This window comes from Sebastes fasciatus, chromosome 17 (assembly GCF_043250625.1).
Source record: "Sebastes fasciatus isolate fSebFas1 chromosome 17, fSebFas1.pri, whole genome shotgun sequence".
NCBI classification, from domain to species: domain Eukaryota; kingdom Metazoa; phylum Chordata; class Actinopteri; order Perciformes; family Sebastidae; genus Sebastes; species Sebastes fasciatus.
The window spans coordinates 22779619-22805476 of record NC_133811.1 but is presented as its reverse complement, the minus strand read 5'-3'; the positions used below and the strand labels follow the sequence as shown (position 1 = coordinate 22805476).

General features: G+C 41.4%; 1 protein-coding gene across 3 annotated transcripts in view; it reads right to left on the bottom strand.

Annotated features, from left to right (window-relative positions):
* The window catches only part of rbms3 (RNA binding motif, single stranded interacting protein), a 345383-nt gene extending 329225 nt beyond the window's left edge, over window positions 1–16158 (bottom strand). For all 3 annotated transcript variants that reach the window (XM_074613699.1, XM_074613700.1, XM_074613706.1), the window contains exons 1-2: window positions 15861–16158; window positions 12930–13118 (exon numbers count right to left, since the gene is read on the bottom strand). In XM_074613699.1, coding sequence (XP_074469800.1) covers window positions 12930–13103 — 174 coding nt within the window. In that variant the 5' untranslated portion in view covers window positions 13104–13118; window positions 15861–16158. The remainder of the gene's footprint in view (window positions 1–12929; window positions 13119–15860) is intronic.
* Window positions 16159–25858: the final 9700 nt, after the last annotated feature.

The following is a 25858-nucleotide window of genomic DNA, read 5'->3' as shown; positions in this document are numbered from 1 at the left end:
CCCCGGGGAACATAATGGAGGTGTTTGCTCTTATTATCACACAGCTAATGATGCCCCTGTGAGCTAAGCAGCCAACCAGCCAATCACCCAGCCAGCCATCGCAGTGTTCGGCTCTTTATTTTAAACCTCAACAGATGTACCATACTTGGCTTGGACTCCAGTTGTGTGTTTGAGCTTGTGTGATATTAGAAACAAGACTCCCCGCTGTGTTAGCAGGGTTTATGAGATATGGAAACCCTTTATTTTACATTAAAAAAAAAAGGTTCCACATCTGGTGTGTAGGGAAACCAGAGGCCTGAGGTTGAAATGAGGTAATTTAAATATATCCTCAAGAGGTTTGCCAAGGTGGCTTTGTTTGCTTTCTCATTTTCACCCGGATAAATGTACCGCTGTTGCCAAATCTCCCAACTAGATACATGAACTACCTCGTTAAATCATTTTCCCATGTGACCAAAAATATCATAGGACGTCGTTAAACATTTATTTTTAACGATATTTTCATGGATAAGCCGTGGGTATGGTAGGTTTGTAACATCCACAATGAATGCCAATGCTTACTGTGTGGTGCGCCCAGAAGATTCGGTCCCCTGTAGTGTGGCGTTTCCGGCTTGGCTGAACATAGTAGTCAGTGTTTATGGGTGGGAAGCCAGTGAGGGATCACGTTCTTCGCCCTAGTAACTAATATGGGCATGGTTTGGATCTGGAGATAGCGTGAACCTTCTTGTGCATTAGCCTTAGTGGCTATCGTTGCTCTCAACAATAGCTACTAAAGCTAATATGGATATGTTAATTTATTTACCCCTCTCATCTGCAGAAAAATAAGCAATTGTCCGGTTGTTGTTTATTGCAACTGAATATGAATAAGACTTCCGTGTGCAGAAATGCTTGCTTTCTGTAGGTGCAAACTGAGTTTTAAGACAAGGTGAACACAGGTTCATCTGAGAACTCTTCGCAATACATTCAGGCGCTGGGCTTTTTAAGCAGAGGAATGTTATTCTAATGCATATACAATATGTAGTGTTTACGACTAAATACCAGAGCTGTATCAAAGGTAATGTTTTTACATTTGAAGCTTCTAATGGTTTTCGATGAATCTGTCGTGATATTGTATGACACCCTTATGACATCCTAAAAATAAATATTTATTTTGTTTTTGTGGTAATATATTTGTACTTTATGGTGCTGTTAGATTGCTGCTAGACCGCTTCGTTAATACAGGTGCGTGCCTCACTTTGTGTGCGGCAAGCAGGACAGCAAACCGTTTTTGTCCGCAGGAGAAATGTTGTTTTTGAAAGGCTTAATGCCACCAAATGTGGATCTTTTTTTCTATAAACTTTGACAATTAGACTTTGAAACACTCTTGAGTTATTCGCAATCAAATGACATTTATTTTCTCACAATCAATGTATGAAAAATAAGGCCTAATTCAAACCATTTATGGATTTACACTTATTTATTTCTTACATATTTTGGGTTGATTAAAACCATGAAAATAAAATGAACATCTGACGTGCAGTTTTTCTGTGCCATGTGCATTTCTACACCCTACCCCACATAATTGTGATTTCAAATTGAATAGAAGACTATTTGTAATCTAATGTTAATATTTTCAGATGCCCCCTGGATTAGATTAGTGTTTTGAATATATAACTAGATAAACTACACTAAGACTTAAGAGGAAACATTGTCACTGCTGGGATTTTTATGTCTTTTGATTTACAGTGTGCACATTAATTTGGGCTCTAATCTGTGTTAGATTAAGTGAAACCACTTCTCTCACCACCATCAGCAAAGTCACAGTCATTTATTTCCTCTGATTACATCCTGTTAAATGTCGTAAATGTTGTGTAGAAGAGGGTGGATAAGCAATCTTTCAGCACACAATAATATTATAGGACCGCTTTAATAAATGAAACATTTTTTATTATAGTGTTTCATATGTTTATGGTTATATAGAGCAGTATTTATTCATTTACTTTCAATAAAACAGTAAAGCAGTAAAAAAATAAAAAGTCATATTGCTTTTTTGCTTCCTCAAGATGTTATGAGGACGACAAGCCAAGTCTCATCTAAACACTGGAAAATATTGATGCTAAGGGCTTGATTATAATTAATCAAACGACTATTTCCGAGTGGAAACAGATTGTCCAAATGGAAATATTTGAGTGCATGTGTCACGACTAAACAGTGTAGCATCTGTCAGAGCAGACAGAACAGAGCTGAGGTCATCCTCCCATGTGAATGCTCTTGTCTCAAAGATGTCCTGAAGACTGCAGTTATTCTATCATGTCAAGACATAACAGCGACAACACTATGGTTAGTATTTATCATTAAACAAAGACAATACATCCTTGTCCAAGGTTGGATTTTCTTCACAGTAGAGAGAGTGTGCCGTTCTATGTCGTATTATAAATGTTAATGGAAAGGGTGATTTGTAAGTGTAAAGTGATATGGTGGCACAATGTCCTGAATATAATGAGACGTTTATAAACCATTCCCATATGCAAGAAAAAAATTAATGAAATGGCATAAACAGGTGTCTCCAATTCTTAATCTGATTTACCCTCAATTTCCACACTTACTGAGGTTTGACTTGAGCTGGAAACCGAACCAGGCAAGAAGTGGGGGAAAGAAAACAATATGTTTTTGTAGGCAAATATAAAGTACAAGCAGTTTTATAGCATGACTAATATGAAAATAAGTCAAGCAGTCTCCATTTCTTTTTCTCTATTTGTGCAGTTGGTTGAAAAGCTTTCTACTGATATCTTTTTTGTTCTTTAGAAACATGGCATGAGGGGCTTTCTTATGAGTTTTAACGTATTTTTATATTTGGCTTAATACAAAACCAGCAATGGCTGTAGTGATTTCAATTTGTAACGATATATGTCTTAAGTTGGCCTTTCACAATAATTATGTTATCAACTAATCATAAGATATAAGGACATGACCTCTGTTGTTTTAAGTTATTGACTTAATGTACAATATATGGATGTTACCTTCATCATTTTACTTTATCGACTTATCGCACAATATATGGACATGACCTCTATCGTTTTTGTTAACCTCGATATTGCCTGTTGTGTTTACATGCGTGTTTGTTTATATAAGAATGACGCGTTTTGCTGTCATTTCTAGTCACCCTGTATACACTCTGTATTTGCATGATTATGCTATTATATTATCATTAAATCATTGGTATAAAATGGTCTTAAAATGGTCTTAAAATTACTCATTGCATTATTTCTGGGACAATATATCGTCCAACAAAGGTAGTTACTGTATCGTGACAGGCCAAGTCTTAAGGCCTAAAAATAACAAGATACACACGTTTTCGTCTTGTCATAGAAAATTTGCAAATCTGCATAAGAAACAGAAATGCAGAAATATGATAAACATAAAGAACAGTAACGCTCAATATAAACAGCTTTGCATTTAAGATTTAAACGAATTTAAGAGAAGAGTTTATCCATCATATCAGTAGATCAGAGTTAAGTGTTTGTCAGTGCTGACGTGTAGAGGATGAGTACATTTGTTGTGCATTGAGTTTGCAATGTCACTGCGGAGTCTCTTAGGAGACACAATTTACACTTGGAAATAGAAAAATGACAAAGAAGGAGCTTTGCGAGTAAGAAATATGGGGTACTTGTATGTAGACTGGCCACAAAAAAACACATACCACGTGCTATTTGAGTTAGCAAAACATGTAATCCACTAGCGTTCCATTTCACACAGTGATTGTCTATCTGCACATTATGTTTCTGCAATTCCACCACAAATAATCGCCTATTGAACATGTTGTACATAACAGTTTTATGACTTAAAGAGCCACATGATTTGCAGTCTACAGCCAGAGATGAGAGCATTAAACATATTTCCTGGCAACACATAAAGCTCTCATATAAAAGATTCCACCCTGTGAAGACCAGGATTGACTACTGCGAATGTAGCACATTTGGCAATTCTGCACAAGTCTTCCTTGACCTTTTCCTTTGCTGCCAAGTCATCACAAACTGAGAGAGTGAACAGTTCCCATCCTTGACACTGAGTCAGACACAAACCCCTGACAACACACATGCCTCTGCACAGCTCCAGCGTAGCGGACGCACAGCAAACATCCACGGGGTGCACAAGTCATTAAAAAATGAAAATGCAAGGGGCTGAAATTCTTTTAATCACAGCGAAGGATTTTCCAGATGGCCTCCTAAATAGGGTGTTCTCGTGCTTATGTTCTCTTGCCAAATTGCTGGCCTATCAAGTTGCACGTCCAGCAAATTCATTATGAACTAACTAAATGCATGACAACAGCAGTGGTGGTGTTTTTTTTTTAATTTATGGAGTTTAAGGCTTTGAAAATAATAATAGGCCTACATTTTCCATTTTGGACAAGTTTGGATATCCGACAGGTAGAACCTCTAATCTACTTCCCCGAAGGAGAACTGGCTGAAAAAGCTAAATGTCAAGCCGTGTTTGATATATCCAAAAACATCTTGCATTATATTTAGAAAACAAAACAAACAACAATGTGATTTCTTTCAACAGTCTTAACACAGTCTGTGCATATTCACACACAAGAACATGTAAAGCAACTTTCACAGCAAATCTCAAAGGTGACTTCCTTTTGGAGACAGAGACCCTGAGCAATCGTCAACCAAACAGCCGAATGCTGTTAATACACCATCTGTGAGCGTGAGGGCTGAAGGTCAACTGGATAGGATGTTGAAGTCGAGCAGGACCGGAGTCATGACTGGTGACTCTGCTGAGTCCAATGAGCCCCTTAGGTCATCTGTGTCGAGGGGGGATTAGGAGCGGTCGGTGATCCCATCAAAGCAATGTGTCACCAGCACCGTGTCTTACCACTGAGCCACACACTCTAGCAAGCACTGATCCCCTTAACTGACTCTCAGCGGGCCCGGCAACTAAGGCGAGCTGACAGCGGGGCTATTTTCGGGCAGAAATCAGCCCTGTTTGGACAGGGCCACAGACAGAGACGGCCGGGGCCCATGCCATCGCTCTCCATTAGAGAGAATGAAAAACACAGTGAGGAGCCCACTTTGCCACTTTGCTGCAGAGAGCAACCTTTTGCTCACGACAGCTCCCAGAAACAGATGAGGGATAAATGTGTTGTGACAGCAGCTAATAAGGTCCCTGTGATCTGCTGGTAGTGTGTCAAAGTGTGTGTGTGTGTGTGTGTGTGTGTGTGTGTGTGTGTGTGTGTGTGTGTGTGTGTGTGTGTGTGTGTGGCTGCGTGCACAAGCGAGTCTATGCACTAAAAGTATGCTTTGCACAGAGGAGTAAAATGCACTGATGAGAGATAAATCAAGCTGCTAAAAGAGGTTGCGTCTTGATACGAGACTACATGATACACATTTGACATGCTTGATCATCCTCTCTTCTCTTGTATGACAGATTAAAAGAGCCAGTGGACTAAAATAGCAGGCAGGAACACAAATAAAGTCTCTACAAATAGCCGGCGCCAGTCTTGAAACGCGTGAAATAGCAGACCAGTCGCACTGATTAGCATTTCCTACCGTCTATACTGCTGCTGTTACTGAAGACTTTTGTACAGTTTTCTGAGAGAAAGAGCTATCTATACTAAATGTTCCACTACAGAACTATTTGCAGGGATGCAATTTGCATTTAAATGCATATCACTATCCCTACAAGTCCACATGTGCCTGCTTGGCAAGCTAAAGTTTACAGTAGGCATCCCTGCAGTGATCACAAATAGAGCAAAGGATTAAAAAAATGTTAATGCTCTTTCAACTTCTCACTAATGATCATCCGTCCCTAATACACAAGATCATGGACTAAGGCTTGACCTCACCAAACCAGGAGGAGCTAACCCAATTACCTCCTGCTCTGGACACTCCAGAGACGAAGCGTTTATCTCACCTCACCTGATGGAAATGCAGTACATTCCTTTCAAATAACATTTTTTCAAGTGACGTATCTTTTTTGCCCTATTTAGAGTGTATTAGTCATGGATTATAGTTTCTGAGCTCAGTCATGGCTGGCCAGTAACAGTCAGTAGTTTCCACGCTGGGTGCTGATGTAAATGCTGCATCACCTCAACTCGTGGCTGGATATTTTAGTCGTGCTCCTGCAGTGCTTCATTACAGTTTTGCAAAATTAGCACTCTGCAGAGGTTTCATCAAGCTGTCTGTAGTTAAATCTTTGGCCATACTTAGGACTTAATGTTCGGAGAAGCTTTGAACATGTCCTCGTTGTTCTCTTCGTGGCCTAGATGCAACGAGTCAGAGTTGAGCTGCGTTTGATTAAAATACAGGCCTTTTTACACAGCAAACATTTTGACTTGTCATAATAGGGAAATCACAGATGCCATATAAAGAAAACACAGTATCATAAAGACAAAGTTGTTTAAAATTGTATTAGCTAGGGGGTGTAAGAAAATATCGATACATGAGTATTGCGATCATGTTTTGCAATACTGTATCGATTCTCCAAAATGCTGTATCGATTTCTGAATAAGCTCTTACAAATCCACCGGCCGCTATTCTGACTTTCGGAGGTTGTAACGGGAATCAGTTTTAAAGCTAGAGTGCCAGGTACTAACCATGTAATACTTGTTTGTCGCGAAGGAGGCTAAATAACGCTCCAAAGTTACGCAAAATTTTGGCAAGGAGTAACTATCATGGCCATTTTCAAAGGGGTCCCTTGACCTCTGACCTCAATACATGTGAATGAAAATGGGTTTTATGGGTACCCACGAGTCTCCCCTTTAAAGACATGCCCACTTTTATGCTATAATGCAATGCAGTCCAACTATATTCATGTGTAATGATAGTAGCCATTTCACATAGTGACTTTTTTTTTACGATTTTATACATATAGTATACATAGTTCTTTATACTATGATAGTTTTCCTAAAATTAGTTTTAAATAATCACAATATATGGCCTTGCTTACAGTATCGTAACATATCGCAATATATTGAATCGTAACCCCTGTTTCATGATACGTATCATATCGCCAGATTCTTGCCAATACATAGCCCTGGTATTAGCTTTAAAAAACGAGCTGCCAATAAAGCTCAGGATAGCATTACAGTAAGGAGATTATCACACACATACAGTTATACTGTATCTGCCTGCGGTTCTCTGCCGTCACACTTAACTTAACTCTCACCTCTCTGCAAAGAAGAAACCGTCTCCAAAGGCATTTGCCTTGAAATAGGCTGGTGTGCACAGCAGTGAATATTTGTGCTGTCAAAGGATTAAGACATCACAGCATATCTAAAACTATTACAGCTCCGATATATTTTACTTTCCTGACACAGCTGAGCAGAGAAGCCATTAATTTCCTCAACGAAACGGAGCAGTAAGGACTTTTTTAAAGGTCCCTTCTATTGTGGAGGATTTGAACTGCCATGCTGGACGCTCCACAAAAGGAAATCACTTGGTTATATATCAGGTTCAATTTGTTGCAGTAAAAAACAGGCAGCCGTTTGCATCTGTAAATGTACAGTATTTGACGAGGTGCCAGTTCTGAATTTGTCCGCTTGCAAAGAGCATGTTGTAATTTGCAGTTTAATGTGCATATTACAGTAATTTGTGCATTGGTGCAGTTTCAATTATCAGGCATACGGGGATATTGATTAACCCGTGCTTTAGGAAATCTGCAGAGGCTTGGGGCAGACTCCTGGACTGCTCCCCCCCGCAACCCATCAGCCCTCCTCCACTACCCATTCATATCCGGAGGAGGGGTGCGGGATCGATGGCATGCCGGGATGCTATTAGAGCCGAGGCAGCTAGGCAGCCAGGCAGCCACGACTTCAAAAGCAAAGTGTGGGAGGAGAAATAACACAAGGTAATTATCTGGGCCCCGCTAGCTACCACCGAGGTAATCTGTAGAGTGGAGGACGAGGGGGGGGCAGTGGAGGTGGTGTTCAGGATGTCTGTCCATATTTACCTCGACTCACTGCACTCTGCTCACTTCGGCAATGCTGATGGAGAAGACAAAAACTTTCCCCGGCACTCATTTTTGCTCATTTTATTCTATTACTTTTACTTGACATCTTTATGCAGATCAACCTGCAGCAAAAATCGTTGCTGGATATTAACCAAATAACAGTTGGGTGGGAAAATTCTTCAATAGTTTAAAGGGGTTTCCGCCAGAAAAGTTTTTATGACCGGAGTGAATCACATCCCAACCTGTCACACTGCCGCTGAAGCCAAATTGCCTTGCAAGGTGAGAAGCCATCTGCTTTTCCAGTTAACTTAAAAGTCATGATGAGTGAGAGGCAATTACGCATATGCTCAGAGAGCATCTGGACAACAAGTCATCGCAAAGTCAAGAAAGTTCCACTTATCTGACTTGAGCTCACACAAGTTGATTTCGCTGGTTAACAAACATGAAATTCATTCATTCAAGTCCTGACTAAATAACAGCTCTGGCACGGATTTTAATTTTCTGATCCCTCATTTGGAAGTGCACACAAAATCTTCAGTCAGAGCAATTTAATATAATTTGCTTCCTCTGTTCCTGAATGTTTCTCATTTGTGTAATCAAATACAACAGCAATAATCACTGGTACGCCTATTCCACTCCACGCCTAAAAGCTCACTCCCCAATGACTCATTTCTAATGGAAAGAAAACACAAATTACCACAGCGAGGAATAGAGCGCTCTGTTAAACATACATATGAGACATGAAAAAAAACTCTGTAGAAATAGTGCGCACATGCAGACATAAACACACACACTCACACACACTGTTAAAATAGAGAACAATTATAAAAACTGCAGGATCAGCAAGCTAACTCCTACGTGCGGCCAAAGGCTTTGTGCATGCCCACTTATTTCTGCTTCCAGTGCAGTTAATGAGTTAAAGGTCAGTAGGCTCTTATGACACCAATTAGTGCGATATTTCAAATCAGCAATATGGCTCATCATCAGTGGTGGTCGGCTAATGCTTTGAGATTTCAACAAAGCTAATTGCAGAATAATGAGCACAAACTGATGCTATCAGGGTTAAGGGATGCTACCAGAAATAATCCCTTAGGGTGGTTTAGAGGTCATGTACTGCACTTCAGTCAATGTCACGGATCAACACAGGGGTCAGGGTACAGTGAAGGGGCAGGGGTTAAAGTGCAGCTTTAAGACCTTCTGCTCAACCCTTAAAGGAAGACTTTCCCTGAACGTCCTTGAGTATTTTATAAAATACATGGTTGCTGAGGGGATCGAACCTGAGCTGCTTTTTAACAAATTCCCAAATTTGCTCAGTCCCAGTGTGATCCGAGCACTCCCTGCATTACTCGGTGACTTTGTATGTGTCCTGATTTGAAACTCGGGGCAACGCACACAGAGTGCTGATGACATTACAGGTGTTCCAGTTGCTGACAGTTGTGTGGTCACTGGTCATTTGCCATAACCACAAACGGACCCATGGAAGAGAGACAGCCAACGCTATTACACAGCTTTGTTGAATACTTGATTCTGATTGGTTAATCATGGCGTTCTACGGTCTGTTATTTCTTTGAAGCAGACCGTTGCTATGGACGCAGTTCTGATGTCGGAAAAACGGCTACCATTTTTGTGTCAAAATATTGATTTTTGAAGTAAGTATCCGTGTAATAAGCGGGATAATGTACAGCGGGACGTCATTGTTGTGAAATAAACCCCTTCACTTCACCCTGTCGGGGATTATTTCTCACAACAATGACCGGCTCGCTGTACATTATCCCTTACTTAGACCCTCTCTTTTGTATAATTGTGGGACGAGCACAGAGTTGTCTAGTAGGATCAGAGCCAACAGCAGCAAGTATAGCTTTTATTTTCCGAGGGGAACATACAGTAAAAGTAAGAAAACAATGAGTCATGCCAAATGTTGAATGTTATACAGGTTTCAAAATATGCACGATATTCATTATTATTATAGTTTGTATTATATACAAAATAAAAAGTGAGAGAATGAATACACATTTCAGTTCCACTGTAAGTTTTTTCACACTTAATTTGTTTTCACGGATCAACAGATACTGATAAGAGATGAGAGTACAGTCAGGGAGTCATGTGGTGTTCATTGAATTATTATTGAATCCTGGGGCATGTTCACCCCCTAAAAAACATTTCTGAAAACGGTGGTGCGTTGAACACCCTGTTGTGTTATGCAAGGACTTTAGTTGGATCCATTGTGCATTTTTAATACACGTCGCTGCGGACTGAGCAACACCTCTGACACACCCTGAGAGAAAAGAGAGAAAAAGTACCTCAAAGCCCGTCAAACACCGTTTCAAATAAACATGTTCAACCTGGAAACCGTAGCAAAACAGCACACACCGTTTTCAGATTGAACGTGCACCACGATGCTCAACTGTGACCAATTATGCGCACTTCAACCTCAATAGCACAGTTCCTGATTGGTCAACTGACACTGAGGTGTTGACAGAAATCAACCAAGCTCCATGTGATAAGAGTATGCACTGATTGAAAAAAAAGCCCTACTGGCTTGCTTCACAAGACATGAAACCCCCTGTTAAGTCTTCTACAGTTAGCAGATAACATCACAACCAGGAGCATTTGGGGATTAAGTGGTCACTACTGTATTGAGAGTGAAATGAATTTCAAACCTGATTCAAAACCAGCGAGGAATTTATTTTCACCAGCTGACTTCCTTTAAGCAACAGCTGACTGCACTGTGGATGACCTTGTACGCCACAGCAGCTCTGAGCCTGAGCCCACGGGTCAGACTGTGCCACTTCATTCTCTATGATGTATCGCTAATAAACAACAGGGCAGGCCAGAGGCGAGCACCCTTTAACAAGGACAAGAACACCGGTCCACTTCCCCCGATGACACCTTGATGAATAAACTCTCCGGACTAATCGATGACACCATGGCAGCAGCAGCCAGCCTGCCAACCGGTTGGTCGGGCAGCGTCACGGCGCACACACTCCCAAGGCCACCCTCAGTAAATGGCAGCAGTTGTTGACTCAACCGCTAATTAACCAACAAAGAGCGCAAAAATGAAAAAAATACACATAGATTGCCCTGCCCCCTCTCTCTCTTTCTCACACACACATAGGTGGCCTTGTTGCCCATTGCACGGTGGTGTCTGCCACTTAAGGACACCCACTGTAAACTTCAAAAAACAAATATTTGATGTTGCCGTTGTGAGCTGGTTTGAAAACCTCTCTCTTAAACTGAAGAGGCTAACGCCTTCATGCCTCATTGCTTCACAATGTGACACCAACAACAAACGACATAAACACTGTGAGATCTCTCAAGCTTCTGCAGCAGCAACAATCATCATGACAGCTTTTATTGTAAGTTGTGCACCACTCATGCATCAGCAGACGGTACAAACAGTCATGCATCGCCAATGTGAGCTTTAAAAAGGCGTAACCCTGAGGTCTGATTGAGCTTTTAAGAACCAATTGGAACCATTTATGTGAAGGCAATCAGTAAGCCCTGCTTGTTTCATTGAGCCAATTACATCTACGAAAGGAAGTGATCTTTTATCCAGCCTTGTGGAGAGGGTCAATTGAATTACCCTACAAAATGTCTGTGGTAAAGGATTTCTGCATATGCAGATGTTTGATGGAAAAACATTAATACCAACTAGAATTACCACCTTGCGTTGTATACCTCCGCCAACAAAAATTGCAGTTTACATACATGTCTGTCATCACATCACTGTCATCACATACAAGGTCACAGTTACCTTTGACCACCAAAATCTCATCAGTTCATCCATGAGTCCAAGTGGACGTTTGTGCCAAATTTGATGAAATTCCCTCCAGGCGTTCCTGAGATATCGCGTTAACGAGAATGGTACGGACAGACGGACAACCCAGAAACATAATGCCTCCTACCACGGTTGTCGTTGGTGCGGAGGCATAAAAACAAAGACACATTTTTGCGTGGGGACATATCTATATGGGGTTGCCTCTCAAATATATTCTGGACATGGATAACGCTGCTCCAGATTGAATGATGGACTGGCAAAAAATATCCACAGGCAATAAATTTAATATATATAAGGAACAGCACGTCTCTTGCCAGTAAGTCCTCCTACTTTAACAAGCTGCCACCACACCTAAAACAATTAGATTAGTACATTTTCAACAGTTGTTGATGTCATCTAAATGCTTCAAAATCCCCCTCTACCTTGCCAAGATGAAGACCCTGAAGGGTTATGTTGAATCTGCTCAAAAGGACTCAAAATTGATAGAGCAAGCCGTGACAAGCATCCCATTCGGAGCTGCCAGTAGCAGTCAGTCCAGTTATCTAGTAGTGAATGTTTTTTGTATATCTGTTGTGCCTATAGAGCCTTTCAGGCTGATTGACGGAGAGAGATTCTGGCTCCTGCCAGAGAAGCGTGATTGACGTCCATGAGATGGAGGAGAGCCAGCGAGGATTTTACTGTCACTGGACGTGCAGGGGGCTCCGAGACGGCAGAGGGTTGATATGTTTGAGAATCAGCACTCACACGTGGAGATTGCACAAGCCGCTTTATTCTGTGTGTAACACTAAGCAATTCTAAATGTACTCTGCATAACTGTGGTTTGTGGTACGTGCTTAACGGTTGTCAGGGCAACATAACAACACATCACGTACTTCCTTTGAAACCACCGAACCCTAAAAGTACCTATAGTTTCACTTTTTCTTGCAATGACGTTAGCGAGCAAACATGTCCTTCCAGCACTGGATAACCCGTACCTCTCTGCACTTATCAATGCTCCGTACTTCATGATGCCACAAGATATGCAAACTGCAATGCAACTCGGCTTTTCAGCACTCCAAGAGATAACAGAGTGAATGATTAAGAGTATCTCCATGTGAAAGTATGGGACACATCACCCAGAATAGCTCAACAGACAGGCAGACAGGCTCATCAGTCACATGTACAGACGCACACACACAGCACAGCAGCTGCAGATGTGCAGCAGTGGGAGTCTGCGACTTACTTTTTTATCGTCTTTCTGGCTTGCTGGCTGCGCATCCTTACTGTGGCTGTCAGTGGAAGACCTGCCGCTGGCATCCGTCTGTCTGTCGTCATATTCATCCTGCTGATTGGCCCCTGACCGAGGAGAACCCGAAGGGCGGGGCTCCGGCTGCTGAACACCACTCTGGACCTCCATCTTCCTCTGCAGTGCCTTGAAAAGATGGCGGGAAAAAGGGATGAATTAGACATGTGAAAGGATTCATAGATTGGTTCTCACAACCTCTCTCTCACATACACACTGATCTGCATTGACTTCCTTGACTGCTGGTTTCTACAGCCTTTGAGCGCAGGAGGACATGATAAGAAACGTAAGATGACGTGCAGTTACACTTTTGATATGAATCTTCATCAGAAACTTCAAGGGAAATGTAGATACCCTATTAAAGATTACATCAAGCATTTATGTGCAAACCAGTGAGTTGTCTTACATGAGAGCTTTACAAAAGATCATACTAATGCACAGTAGTAAGCAGTAAAATATCTCCTTTACAAAAATGAAAATAAAGATTTACAAAAGTATATATAATGTATAAACGTGGGGTAACTTCAATAAGCTAAAGATAACAAAAATCAACATTATTAAATTAGCATTTATATAAGCACATAGAGTTCATTTGCATATTTGTTTTGTTTGTATTCATTATAGAGACGGTGCCTAAAGCTTCAGCCCCATATAATAATTACTGTAGCTTTGTGTAATGAAAAAGCACTAATCCAGCACTGTTTGCATTTCTAAAAACATTTCTCTGCATGTCATCACACAGGCCTAATGAAGAAATATGTGCAGGTCCAACATCATTATTATCAAACCCAAATCTCTATAATAAAATTAACTAGGCAGATATAAATCTGCTGTTTAAGAACTCCTGCATCGTGAGTCATTCATCATGCGGAACAAGGAGCTGTGGGACAGCAATATTCCTTTCTTTTAATAATAAGGATCATCCTTATCCTAATACAGGAAATAAGACATTTTTTAAAGCAGGAAGAATACAGATGTAATTAATAACATTATCAGTGGTTGTATTTGGTTTAGGCAAGCTAGTTTCAGGGACTTGGTATTCTGCTGGCTCACTATATTGTCATGGCTTACTGAGGGAAATGAGCCATCATTAACAAAATCTATTTCACCAGTGCTAGACAAGTCATAATGTCTGTTGAAAAAAAAAGCTCTATTTAACCAATCTGAGGTTGTCACTTACTGTACATACATCTGGGTCAATTCACTCAGTTACAGCAGAAACCCTCCTAACCCCAAAAGACTAGTTGACTGCACAAAATGAATCCCTACAAGCTTTAGGGTGCTGCACTGCAGCTGATCCTGACCTTTGACCTCATATCTGGCTCTGACGGGAGATGATCAAAACCAGACGTCTTCTCAGTAATGACTTATCATCTTGTTCACTAAATGAGGGATGTGTATACAAGAAACAATATCTTAGCCTGTGTCTGTTGAGCAACATGAGGGCTGGATGCAAAAGAAACACATTCAAATGTTTTAACTAGGGCTGTCAAAGTTAACGTGATAATAACACGTTAACGCAAATTCGCCACAGCTAGAGTGAAGATACTGGCATCATATGAAAGTAGGAAACCTAAGGAATCCATTGGTACCAACCATGTCATACTAGTGGCAAAAACAAGCGTTACACCCGTCCCTGGTCTCCCCTACCCATCTGAAATCAGCAGCCCAGTGATGTTTAGCACTGAGCTGCTTCATTCTGGGTCCATAAATCAGTTATGATGGTCAGTTCGGTCGTTCTCTCAACTGAGATGAGCTGCCTCATAAATAAATATCCTGAAGAACGTTTTTACTTAACATGTTAACCATGATGGTAAAGCTGCAGCCAGCAGCACAGAGCAGAGAGACAGGTTACTAGTGATGTGCAGGTCACGAACGAGCCGGTTCAAAGAGCCGGCTCTTTAAGTGAACGATAAGAGCCGGCTTTTTTTATTTTATTTATTTTTTATTAATTCAAGGCAGAATGATAGGATGATCTTCTCCGCGCCACCGGCACTCCATGCACTGACTGTGACTGAATGTTGTTTTAATGACGTCCGTGCGACCAATCAGGTGATGACAGACAAGGATCATACCATCAAGTAGGGAGGGGTGGGGGTGCGGGGCGCGTTGACGGTCTACAGGTACAGAGCAGGAGGAAGAAGAGGAGAGAAAGAGAGAGAGGAGCGTGGTGCGCGAATAGCAGACAAGATGAATGACAGTCGGAAACGAAGCAGCATGTAAAATTACGGTATTCTGGAAATTATAAGGTTTAGTATAATTATATTGAATAATTTAAGTGATATATGTGCACGCATACTAATCATAGGTCAAAACAGCTAAAGCTAAATTTGGCTGAATTATAAAAGGCAGAAGTGGTAAAATGAAGAGCTGAAAGAGCCGGCTCTTCTTGGTGAGCTGAGCCAAATGATCCGGCTCACTAAAAAGAGCCGGAATTCCCATCACTACTGAACGCACCTGTTGGCCCGTGTTAATTAGCCCCTGTGACGTAGGTGCAGCCTATTAGCATCTAACTAATAGAGAAGAACGGTTACAAAAAGCCACTAATTGAGACTAAAACAGTCCAAAACTCTTGACTGGTACATGTTTTTATAGTTGCATGATACAAACCTCTTATAATGTATCTGTACTAGGACTAGTTACCCAGCATGAGAGTCCCAGATTCAGCACTAAATTGTTGCAAGACTGTTACAAAAAAAGCGTTCAAAGTAGCTTCTTCCTGAGTTGCTACTGTGCATCCGCTCTGCCTTCAATCCAATAGGCTATAATGAGCTGCTAATGGACATTTCACTTAATACAAGATAAAAAATAACTATAAACATGATAAGGAGGGGTTGTCAACAAAGTGTCGCAAAAGAATGTACGAAATACCTCTCTGTCACTTCTCGGCTCCTCGTTATGTCAGAAGCATATCAAGAGGAGGATGCGGTAGTGTGCAAATTGATTTCTTTACATCTCTGTTGTTGTTGCTCTGACGCGGGAAGCGAACGGCAGACTGAGGCAGAACAACAGGACAGGCAGCCGGTGCATTTAGTTGTCTGAGAAAGTTATTCCGTCAGAGACACTTCAGTCACCGCCGAGGAGGAGGCAGTGCGTCGGTGTCACAGAGCTGCACAACCCGCTGATGCTGCTGCTGCTGCTGCTGTCACGTAGCCGAGCGGGCGTGTCTCCGGTGAGAGCTGTCACCAAACACTCCTCCCTCCTCTCTCTCTACCTCCCTCCTCCTACACCGAGCACAGCGTGTCAAAACATGGTGCCTTCAGGTGCTCCTCGAAACATCCTCCATCCTAGGAGTAAGAAGTTTGTTTGACATACTTTCAGGCCTGTTCCAAAAACACAATTTAAAAATATGATTTTGCAAATTGTAAAGCTCTGACTCACCACTGTGAGTTGTACTCTCTGGTGGGATGGCCTGCACTGGCAACCCGTAGGCTCTCCCATTGGTACATCCTTAAATATAAGGTGATTCTGGGTCTGCTCCCACAATACTTAAAGGAACTATTTGTAACTTTCAGAATGTTTTGTAAACAGCGACATCTGTGGCCGTTAAGTCAAAGAAAGTCAGCGTCGGGCTCGAGCTTGCTCGCTCTACGTAGGCATGAACGAGCATCGCTCAAAACAGTGAGGCGACACACGTCAGCTAAAAGCACAATATCACTCTATATTTCACCTGCTTATGCGAGCGCGCATGGGAAACTGACCCGGTAGATTTATATGTAAAAAAAGTTACAAACAGTCCCTTTAAAGTCACCAGGAACAAAGTTTAATTTGATTTCAGATAAGATTTAAGATCAAGTTCAAGTTCAAGACCTTTATTTATCTCGGCGGGGCAATTGGTTTTGCAGTAGTAGCAAACAACAACAACAACAACAACAACAAAAACAACAACAAAAACAACAACAACAACATCTCATCACAGTAAGACAATATACACATACTGTACATTCCCACATAATAAAACACTGAAAAAAGGTGAAACCTTGAAGTACCAAAAATTAAAAGAGTACAACAATATTAAGACCCATTTCGGGTACAAGCGGCCAAAATGGGTTTCCTCAGGAGGGTGGCTGGCGTCTCCCTTAGAGATAGGGTGAGAAGCTCAGTCATCCGTGAGGGACTCGGAGTAGAGCCGCTGCTCCTTTGCGTTGAAAGGAGCCAGCTGAGGTGGTTCGGGCATCTAGTGAGGATGCCCCCTGGGCGCCTCCCTTGGGAGGTGTTCCAGGCATGACCAGCCTGGAGGATGCCACGGGGAAGACCCAGGACTAGGTGGATAGATTATATCTCCACACTTGCCTGGGAACGCCTACTGTACACACGCACCTCTACACACAACAAACAGCGATATCTGTCTGAGAAGAAAAGAATAATAATGCATACTGAATATGAATTATGAATAATGTTATGGGATCATTCCTTAGTTCATGGGCTATTTGGGGATTTTTATATTATTATTATTACATGCTTATATGTAAACAAAACAAACAAACAAAAACTAAAAAACGAAGCATTCGAATACTGATTTGGAGGTCGAATACCATGGCAACGGTCGAAGCTTCGAAGCATTCATCTACAAATGTGTAAAAAAAATAAAAATCGAAACAAATATTGACAACAGATAATAAAGGCAAAACAGAAATAGGCCTACTATCCCGAACTAAGTGCTCGCATAACACAAGTGCACACGTGTACAATATTTGGCATCCAGTAGAGTACTAATCTTTAATATTTCCTACAGTAACTGAAAGCAGCAAAGGCTCTACTACAGTAGGAGGAGCTGACCCACCCTGCTGGAGGTCAGGTCATGCCTACAACAATTTAAAAATATATATATAATTATATAATAACCCTAAAATTAGAAAAGAAACACATTTTCTTTCTCTTCTTCTTTTCTTTCTTTTACCCTCTGTGGTTCCCATAAGGTTTGGCTTATGACAAAGTGATGTGACCCCTTGTCACAGTTTGTAACCTTACTGCAGACCTGAGTTATGAGCAGTTCAACCAAATAGTGAGTTTTCCTTTTGGGTTAATTGGGAACCAATTGGCAGGGAATTACTGTAGATAAATTATCAGCAATCCTCAATAATGGCCACAAGGTGGCAACATAAACTCAATAAACACAGAGTAGAATGAGGCCTGTTTCAACCAACTCTGTTTGGATTTGTAAAGATATACTATGACTAACTAAACTGCACATTTTCAAATGATAAAATGTAATTTGACTGTTGTATGTAACTGCTCTGTGGTCCTCTATATGCCAGTGATGTGTGTGTGTGTGTGTGTGTGTCAGGAGGAGGGAATGATAAGACTCCAGTGTGCAGTTATTTATAGTCTTTCTGTGCTCTTTTGATCATTGTTAAGCTCTGTGTGCAGTGTTTACCCTAAATGGGGCCTTCCAATCTGCTGAGCTGAGCTATAACATGAGGAAGCCATCATATGGGTGTTGGCCCATCGTGCCGTCTTCATCGCCACCCTGTCTGCCTCAACTTCGAGGCCATACTGGAGCACCGTCTCATCCAAGCAGAATGGCAGCACACAAACGAACAACTGCTCAGACAGGCGGGCCTTCGTCTGCTCTGACGGAGCCGCCCGTTGCCAGAGACGGCAGACAGGCAGTCAGAGAGGCAGGTGGATCGGCAGGCGGAGGGGTAAGGCGCCACGAGGAGCAGGAGCCCCGTACGCTCGGAGGGGCCCCCTCTGCGTATCCAGGCTGGGCATGTGTCCTCTGTGGAAGCCAGCAGGGACACGCAGTCAGGCATGTCAGCGGCCCCAGCCGGCACAAGCAGATGTTTTCTGGGCATTGTTGTTCCGCTTCTCTGGTAATTGTTTTCCTTCAGGGCCAGCCAGTGGGACAAGGTGCCAGGTTGTGTTGTGGGAAGGAGTTATGGAGAGACAGAGTGTATTATCAATCAGCAATGGCTGTTCCACACAGACCGTCCATCTTTTTCCTTGTGCTCCATGTGGCTTGAGCAACAGAAACGGGGGAAGCCGGGGTATCACAATCATAATGCTGTGTTAATGATGACGGTGAGCTGTCATTTCAAAACTGTAAAGGTATTTGTTGTCCATCCTATTATTGCTATCTTGTTGTCTTACACAGTCATGTACTCCTGTGCCCTCACCGCAGAGATGGCATCTTCTAATCCGCAGACTGACTTTAACACCCTGCAGCATGTCCTTTCGGAGCTGAAATTGCTTTTAATCTCAACCAAAACTAAAACTATGATTTTCTCTCCTGGGCGAACAAAAGGTCAAACCTCAGGCTGTTGACAATTACAAATACTTGGGAATTTGGATGGGCAAAAGTTTGAATTTTAAATGCCATATAGGCCATCTTGCAAAGGAATTAAAATTCACACTGGGTTTTCTGTACAGGCTAAAGTCATGTTTTTCCATGGCATCAAGAAAACACTTAGATGCTGGCGTTTTCTTGACTCAGATGGATTTTGGTGATACAATTCACAGGTTCGCCTCACTGTCCACCTTGTCCAAACTTGACCCCCTGTATCACCCAGCCTTGCGGTATGTCACTAATTGTAGCTTCAGGACCCAGCATGGTAGACTTTGTGTACATTTTAGTCTATAAGATCATCTCTGACAAATTTCCTACTTACTTAGGCCGGAAGTTTGTATTTCTGCAAAACGGTTTTAATCTTACATCACATAAATGGCTTCAGTTTAAGGTGCTTTCTATCAGTACAGAAGCTGGCAAAACAAGCCTGTTCCACTACGGTCCTGGTCCTGGAACGATCTGCAGGCCAAGCATAAACTTGAGACCCTTATCTCTTTAAATGATTTTAAAAATAGAATAAAGGAAGTGGTCACTGCTAGCTGCCGTTGCTTCAATTAAATAACAAACACATGACCAACATGCTGCCCTGTTAATGCACTGTTTGCTGCCGTGATTCAATGTTGTTGTCTTGTTTTGTGTTAGATGCTATTTGATCCTGTCTTGGTTAGGTCTCACTTATGAAAGAGGTTTTAATCTCAATGTGACTTTTTGGTTAAATAAAGGTCATATATATTATTGAGAGTCTAAATCTGCATTTCAAAGTTTTACATGGCATGAATGGGTTTCTTTGCATCGTGCACAACTGCTAGTGTCTGAGGATTTTGCAGCATCTTGGTAATGTGAAGTCACAGACACTTAGCAGTTTGTTATGGAACAGAAAACAGCTAATTCACTCCGACTGTGTGAGTGTTATCCTGTGATCCCATGTCGAAAAATGCCCTCTTAATTAGCACAGTGAACTACTGAGACCTTATTACGGGGTCAAATGTACTGCAGACCTTGTGTAGAGCAGAGGCAGAAAAGACCCACTAGGGGGCACTTTGAGACTTTGGATCAAAAGCAGGAGCAACAGAGGCGCTTTTGTGCAAAGTAAACTGTAGTTTGGGGGTTTATTCTGTGTAAATTTTGTGTTAAAATAAAAAGTAATGCATTTTGTTGCGTGGATTTACATGCTACCATTCCTCCTTCACCCTGGTAGTCCTCTGTTGTGCATCATTCAGGCTGTGGAACTGCTTTCAGAGGTTTTATTCTAGGGGGTTTCATGGATGATTTTATGAGACTTTTCAGCTACTGCAGGGCTCAATCCATCATTTGAACTTTTTCAGTGTCGAACACAATAAGCAGTTCGTCATCCGTTCCCTGGAAGGAGCACCGATTCAAGAGAGGGATCTTGATGGTGAAGCTGCTCTCATCTGTTCATCGTGACATGCCACACTCCTGGGAAGCTGCAGCCTTCACTAAAAGCCAGTGTCAAGATGTTAAGCTTTTTACAGGCTGACGCAAGATGTAAGTAATTTGGTCCAATCATGTTTTCATTTTTTTATATATATATATATCTATATAAATATATAATTGTAGGTGTTAAGAGCGCTGTTAAGAGCATGTGGGGAAGGCAGACAGAAAAAGCTTCAGCCATGGAATCTGCTGTTCACACGCGGAGCATTGGATGATTTCATAATCTGCCTTCACTGCCAATAGATTCAAAGTGAAAATAGAACCAATGTCACATCTGCCTTTTCACTATTTTTTTGCGACATCCATTTGCCTAATCCCGTAGTGAACATCATCCATGTCAGACAGCGTTTAGACCCTGTGTGAGCCTGTTTGTTTGGTGTCTGTTGAGCCTTTTCTCTGTAGCCGCTCCGCCACGCTGCAGAGGCGTCTGAGGCCCCCGTGGCTCCGGGGGTCACGCAGCAGCCTTGTGAAGTTGTGGCGGCTACCACAGCACGTCTCGCTGTGTACGCCGGCAGGACGAGGCACAACAGTCCGGTCTGATTACAGAGTAGCATCTTTTGGCCCCCATATTTCTCACACCCAGGATGAAGGAGTGACAGTATCTGTGGGATAAGCCTGTTTTGGGATGAGATGGGATTTACACAAGAGAGAGAGAGAAAGAGTGGGTGGCATACCTGAGCAGAAAGTAGGAAGAACAATGCAGCAAAGTTTACATTTGAAATTAAATGTTTTTACAGGATAGCCCTGATGAGAATAAGACCTGAAAATATAACTCACTCTCATTATTTGGGTCTGATATAGTGTTTATTTGTGACACATACGTGCCTGCTCCTCGTCACTGAATCATACCTGTCAAAGTCACATCAACCATGAGTCAAACCCCGCCCACCGTCGGCGTGATTGACAGCTCAGGCAAAGTTCAAACACCACGCTCCAGATCATCACCAAAATACAGCTGCTGCCGCATGAGAGAATGAGCACCTCTGAGTCACACAACAGGACCTCGAAAAATCTTAGTCACACATTGATTTTTGTCATCGTTGCTTCCTGGTCAACGGAACACTCAGATAGACGAATATATGTTTATATAGGAATAAAAATCCATGTATTCTCATAAGAAAATAAAGCCTGAAGGTGAATAAAAATAGAGAATAAAAAAGGAAAAATATAAATTTCTGATATTTAAATAGCAGTGATAATAAGCACAATTTTGCATGTTCCTCTTATTTGAAATTAAACTCTATTTCTACAGTTTTTTACATTTTGCATCATACATATTCAGGACAAAAGCGCAACGTGTTCCAAGAGTAGTGGTGTTGCTAAAACTAGCAAGAGGACAAAAGAACTGCGCCTGCTGATATACCATGTGTCAACCGCCCTGTTTCTGTGCGTGTGTGTGTGTGTGTGTGTGTGTATGCATGCATAGCGTGCGTTTGTGTGCAAGTGTGTGTGTGGGTGCCTATGAGCAAGCACATGCATACATTTGTGTCAACCACAGTGTGCAAAGAGGTGGCAAATTTTTTTCTTCTTCTTTTCCACGGGTGTGAACTGTAAAAGAATTACAGTCCAATTAGTTTTATTATGGTTTTAAAAGATCCAACCAGAAAAAAACGAGTTTAATTGGTGAATTTAAGTTGTTATGATCTGAAACATAAAGGAGAAATTAGGTACAAAAAAAACTTAAAACAATTTTTGACCAAGGAGATTCTCTTACATTTTAGTTTTATGTTTTTTAATTTTTCGCTTTGTGATTGTAAAATATATCCCGTCACCAATGGACTTCCGTAATATAGTCATATTGACTTTAATTTTAGTTTTGTTTTGTCACTCATCAGAAAGTCATCACAGCGACTGCACATCAGTGAATCCAGTCGACTGGATGTGTGTGTGTACAGGCTACGTTACTTCATGTAAAACTGCTATGCCCGAGTGTTACTTTGAGTGTGTGTGTTGATGTTTCCAAGCTGGGTTGAATCATTAGGAGGTGATTCTCTCTAACAAGGGCTAAGGAGCTGTCAGGAGACGTTCACAGGCAGGTTTCGCCATGGAGAGTGTGAGGAGTCTTATCAGGGTCTTAGCTGTTTTGCTGCGCCTGTTTATAAAGAGCCTGCTTTATTTGGAGTGAATGCATCCTAGCAAGGTCTTCGCTGTTTCTGTGCGTTGATTAAAAGTGTTTTCACGATTACCCGTAGTGAGTCTATTCCAGCCTAACAGGGTTACTAGCAGTTTTAATGAAGGGGGGAATAATCATTACATGTGAAAGGGGTTTTGTCGGGGTCTTTCTCTGTCTGCTTGTTGGGGGTGTGACGGGGAACTTTGCCTCCACGGGGTTACATTTGACTTGTTTGTTTTTTTATTTGCTCAAAAAAATATTCTACTCTACCGTTATGTCATTATTCTCAACATTCATAATAACACTTCCCTCCCCTGCAAAACGTCTCCTCTATTAAATCTCTACAAAAATGTTGTGATGGGACTCATATATCTTTATTTTCGTCTCTCTCTGCGTGTTTGGGTGTTCTTCCTTCTTCTTTTCAGTTACAGTTGCCTGCTCGCCGCTAATGTGGCTTTTCTGCTCTGCTCCTGTTGTTGGCTGTGGTCAGCTTTTGCATTCGCTGGTGTGAGTGAATTTCTCACAGCTTCTCGTGAACGTGTTTTTTGAAAGTCCTATTCAACATTTGGTGCAACTATAATCGGCACTAAGCCACTACGCTCATGCAGACGTGTCTGTGGATTCACACATTCGGGCCTTCAGAAGTGTTGTGCCATCTCTCTTTTAATTTTTTTTTTTTTTTTTTGCAGTCCAAGTAAGCTACTAAAGTAAATGTTTTAAGTTGATTAAAGGGACTGTGAGTGGAGGCACGGTCGTAGAATTAACTGACAGATGAGAAAACATTAGCACCAAGATGGCTTTCCTCACGTTTTGGCCTTCCTCAGATTATACAAGCAATAATTCAACAGTGTTTATTAAAGAGCAATATTGCTTTTATTTTCCTAAAGAGCATTCATAATTTTCCATATATAACTTATTAAACCATAAATACTCCTAACCAGTCATAAAAATAGCTAAAAATAAAATATAAAAAATATGAAGCTAATTGTAAATTTCACTATATTTAAATTATTTTTTATATTTAAATTGTCACTTCATTAATTCCTTTGAAAGCTTCTACTTTTATTGCTTGCACATTGGTAATAATTGTAGAAGTGTGCTTTGGCACCATTAAAGTTCCTCTTATCATCAACCTACCAATCGTACTCTCACTTCTCTTTTTTTTTTATATGTATATATATATATATATAAAGAACAGCCCTGTCGTCTCAAATTTAAACAGGCCTGAGCTCCAACTATTTGTGTATGCTGGAGAATGTCGTTCTGCCCCTTGGCACGCTATGTACTTCTGTTATCAAATCAAACAATTAGATCTCCGGCCCTGTAGCAGAGAATTAGATTTTGACACAACGGTGCATCTTTGATTAATATATTGTAACATCTGACTCCGTCGCTCTCTGATGGGGCCAATAGATAACAAATGGGTGACTTGTGAAGCTATAATGAAGCGACTGTCTCGCTATCGACAGGGGAGCCTCCGATGCTTTAGTGCAAAGTAGAGCTTTCCAAACGGAGGCCCTCCGGTGCACAGATTATTACACTGGCCGTTAAAATGAGCTAATGTTCCGCTGCCAGTGCACCTCTCCAAAGGGACACGAGCTGAATTCCCCTCTCACAGCTGCAAAACAGAGGTGTAAATTAAAGCCAAACAAAGTAAAAAAAAAAAAAAAAAAAAGAAAGAAAAGAAAAGAAAGAAATCCAAGACCATGCAGGCTACAGTATTTCTGTGATTAAAAATGTGGGATTTCCTCTGTTTCTGGTGGATGTGGGTGTTTCTTATTGTGTTATGTGCGACAGATGATGCTTGCGCGGCTTTTGTTGTGAACTATGTGTTTGTATCGTGGACATGTGTAGTCATTTCTAAAACATTTCCACTTCAAAGAGTTGTTTGGTTTGATGCTTATTCCTGTTTTTACTGTTTTGTGATTTTATTCTGAAGTCTTTTATTATGGAAGGCAGTATATATGGGCTGTATATGTACAGGTGAGCAGTCTCAATGAGCAAAAGGAGACTTGGTGGTAGATGTAGGATTTGTTGCTGCTGTTTATTTCTCCAGTCCTAAGGTGCCATCTCTCCCCCCTAGGTACTTATTAGCAATGACAGGGGATGTCTGATTTGACAGGAGTGTGACAGGTGTAAATTTCACACACACAATTCAGCTCCACACATTAATCCAATTAATTTTGAACATGTTCTCCTCGCTCGCTCTCTGCCAGTAGAACCGAATCAAGGACGGTTGGAGATGTTGGTTTGTGTTTCATAAAGCAAATTAGTTTCTTTTCAGCCAAATATTTTCATTTTTTGAATTTAATTTGTCACACAGGTACAAGTTGCGCAATTTCTGTGTGATTCCAGGTTTCAAAAATCACTGACAATGTGAAAATATAAATTGCAAATATTCGAGTAAAGCAAAAGGAGAGGAGACAATGTGATTGTTAAAGGGTAAAAAAAGAAAAAAGCACTTCTCAAACATCAAGGCATCTTTGGGGGTGGGGAGTCGAGGGTTTAGGGGGATAACAGTGAAAAAATATTCCACTTTGAGAATGTGCAAGATCTCATGCAGTTGCCTCGCTCTCACTCTCTATCCCTCCTCTCTGTTGGCGCTAAATCACACGTTAGTACAGCCAGTGGATGTGTTGACAGTTTTACAAACAGAAATGTAAAACGCCATACTCAAGGGGGTCTAAGAGATAAGGGGTGGTGGTGGGGAGGGTGGGGGGAGCCGAACGGGGCAGGAAACAGAACAAACATGGCCCAGAGAAGCATAAAATGCCACGCTGAAACACCTTCGTCTGGGTTGTTTTAATTACATAGGGCGTGCCACACTGTCAGCTATAGTCACGAGTGGTGAGAGGAAGCTGCTCGATACTGCTGGGATTTCCTATAGCTCGCTGCCTGCGGAGCAGATGTAAAGTGTAAGAAGTGTTAGAGTAGTATAGAAGTAGATATATAAATGGATGATTCCTTTGCTTTGCATAATAATAGTTCTCCATTAAAGCAGCAGTTGGCAAG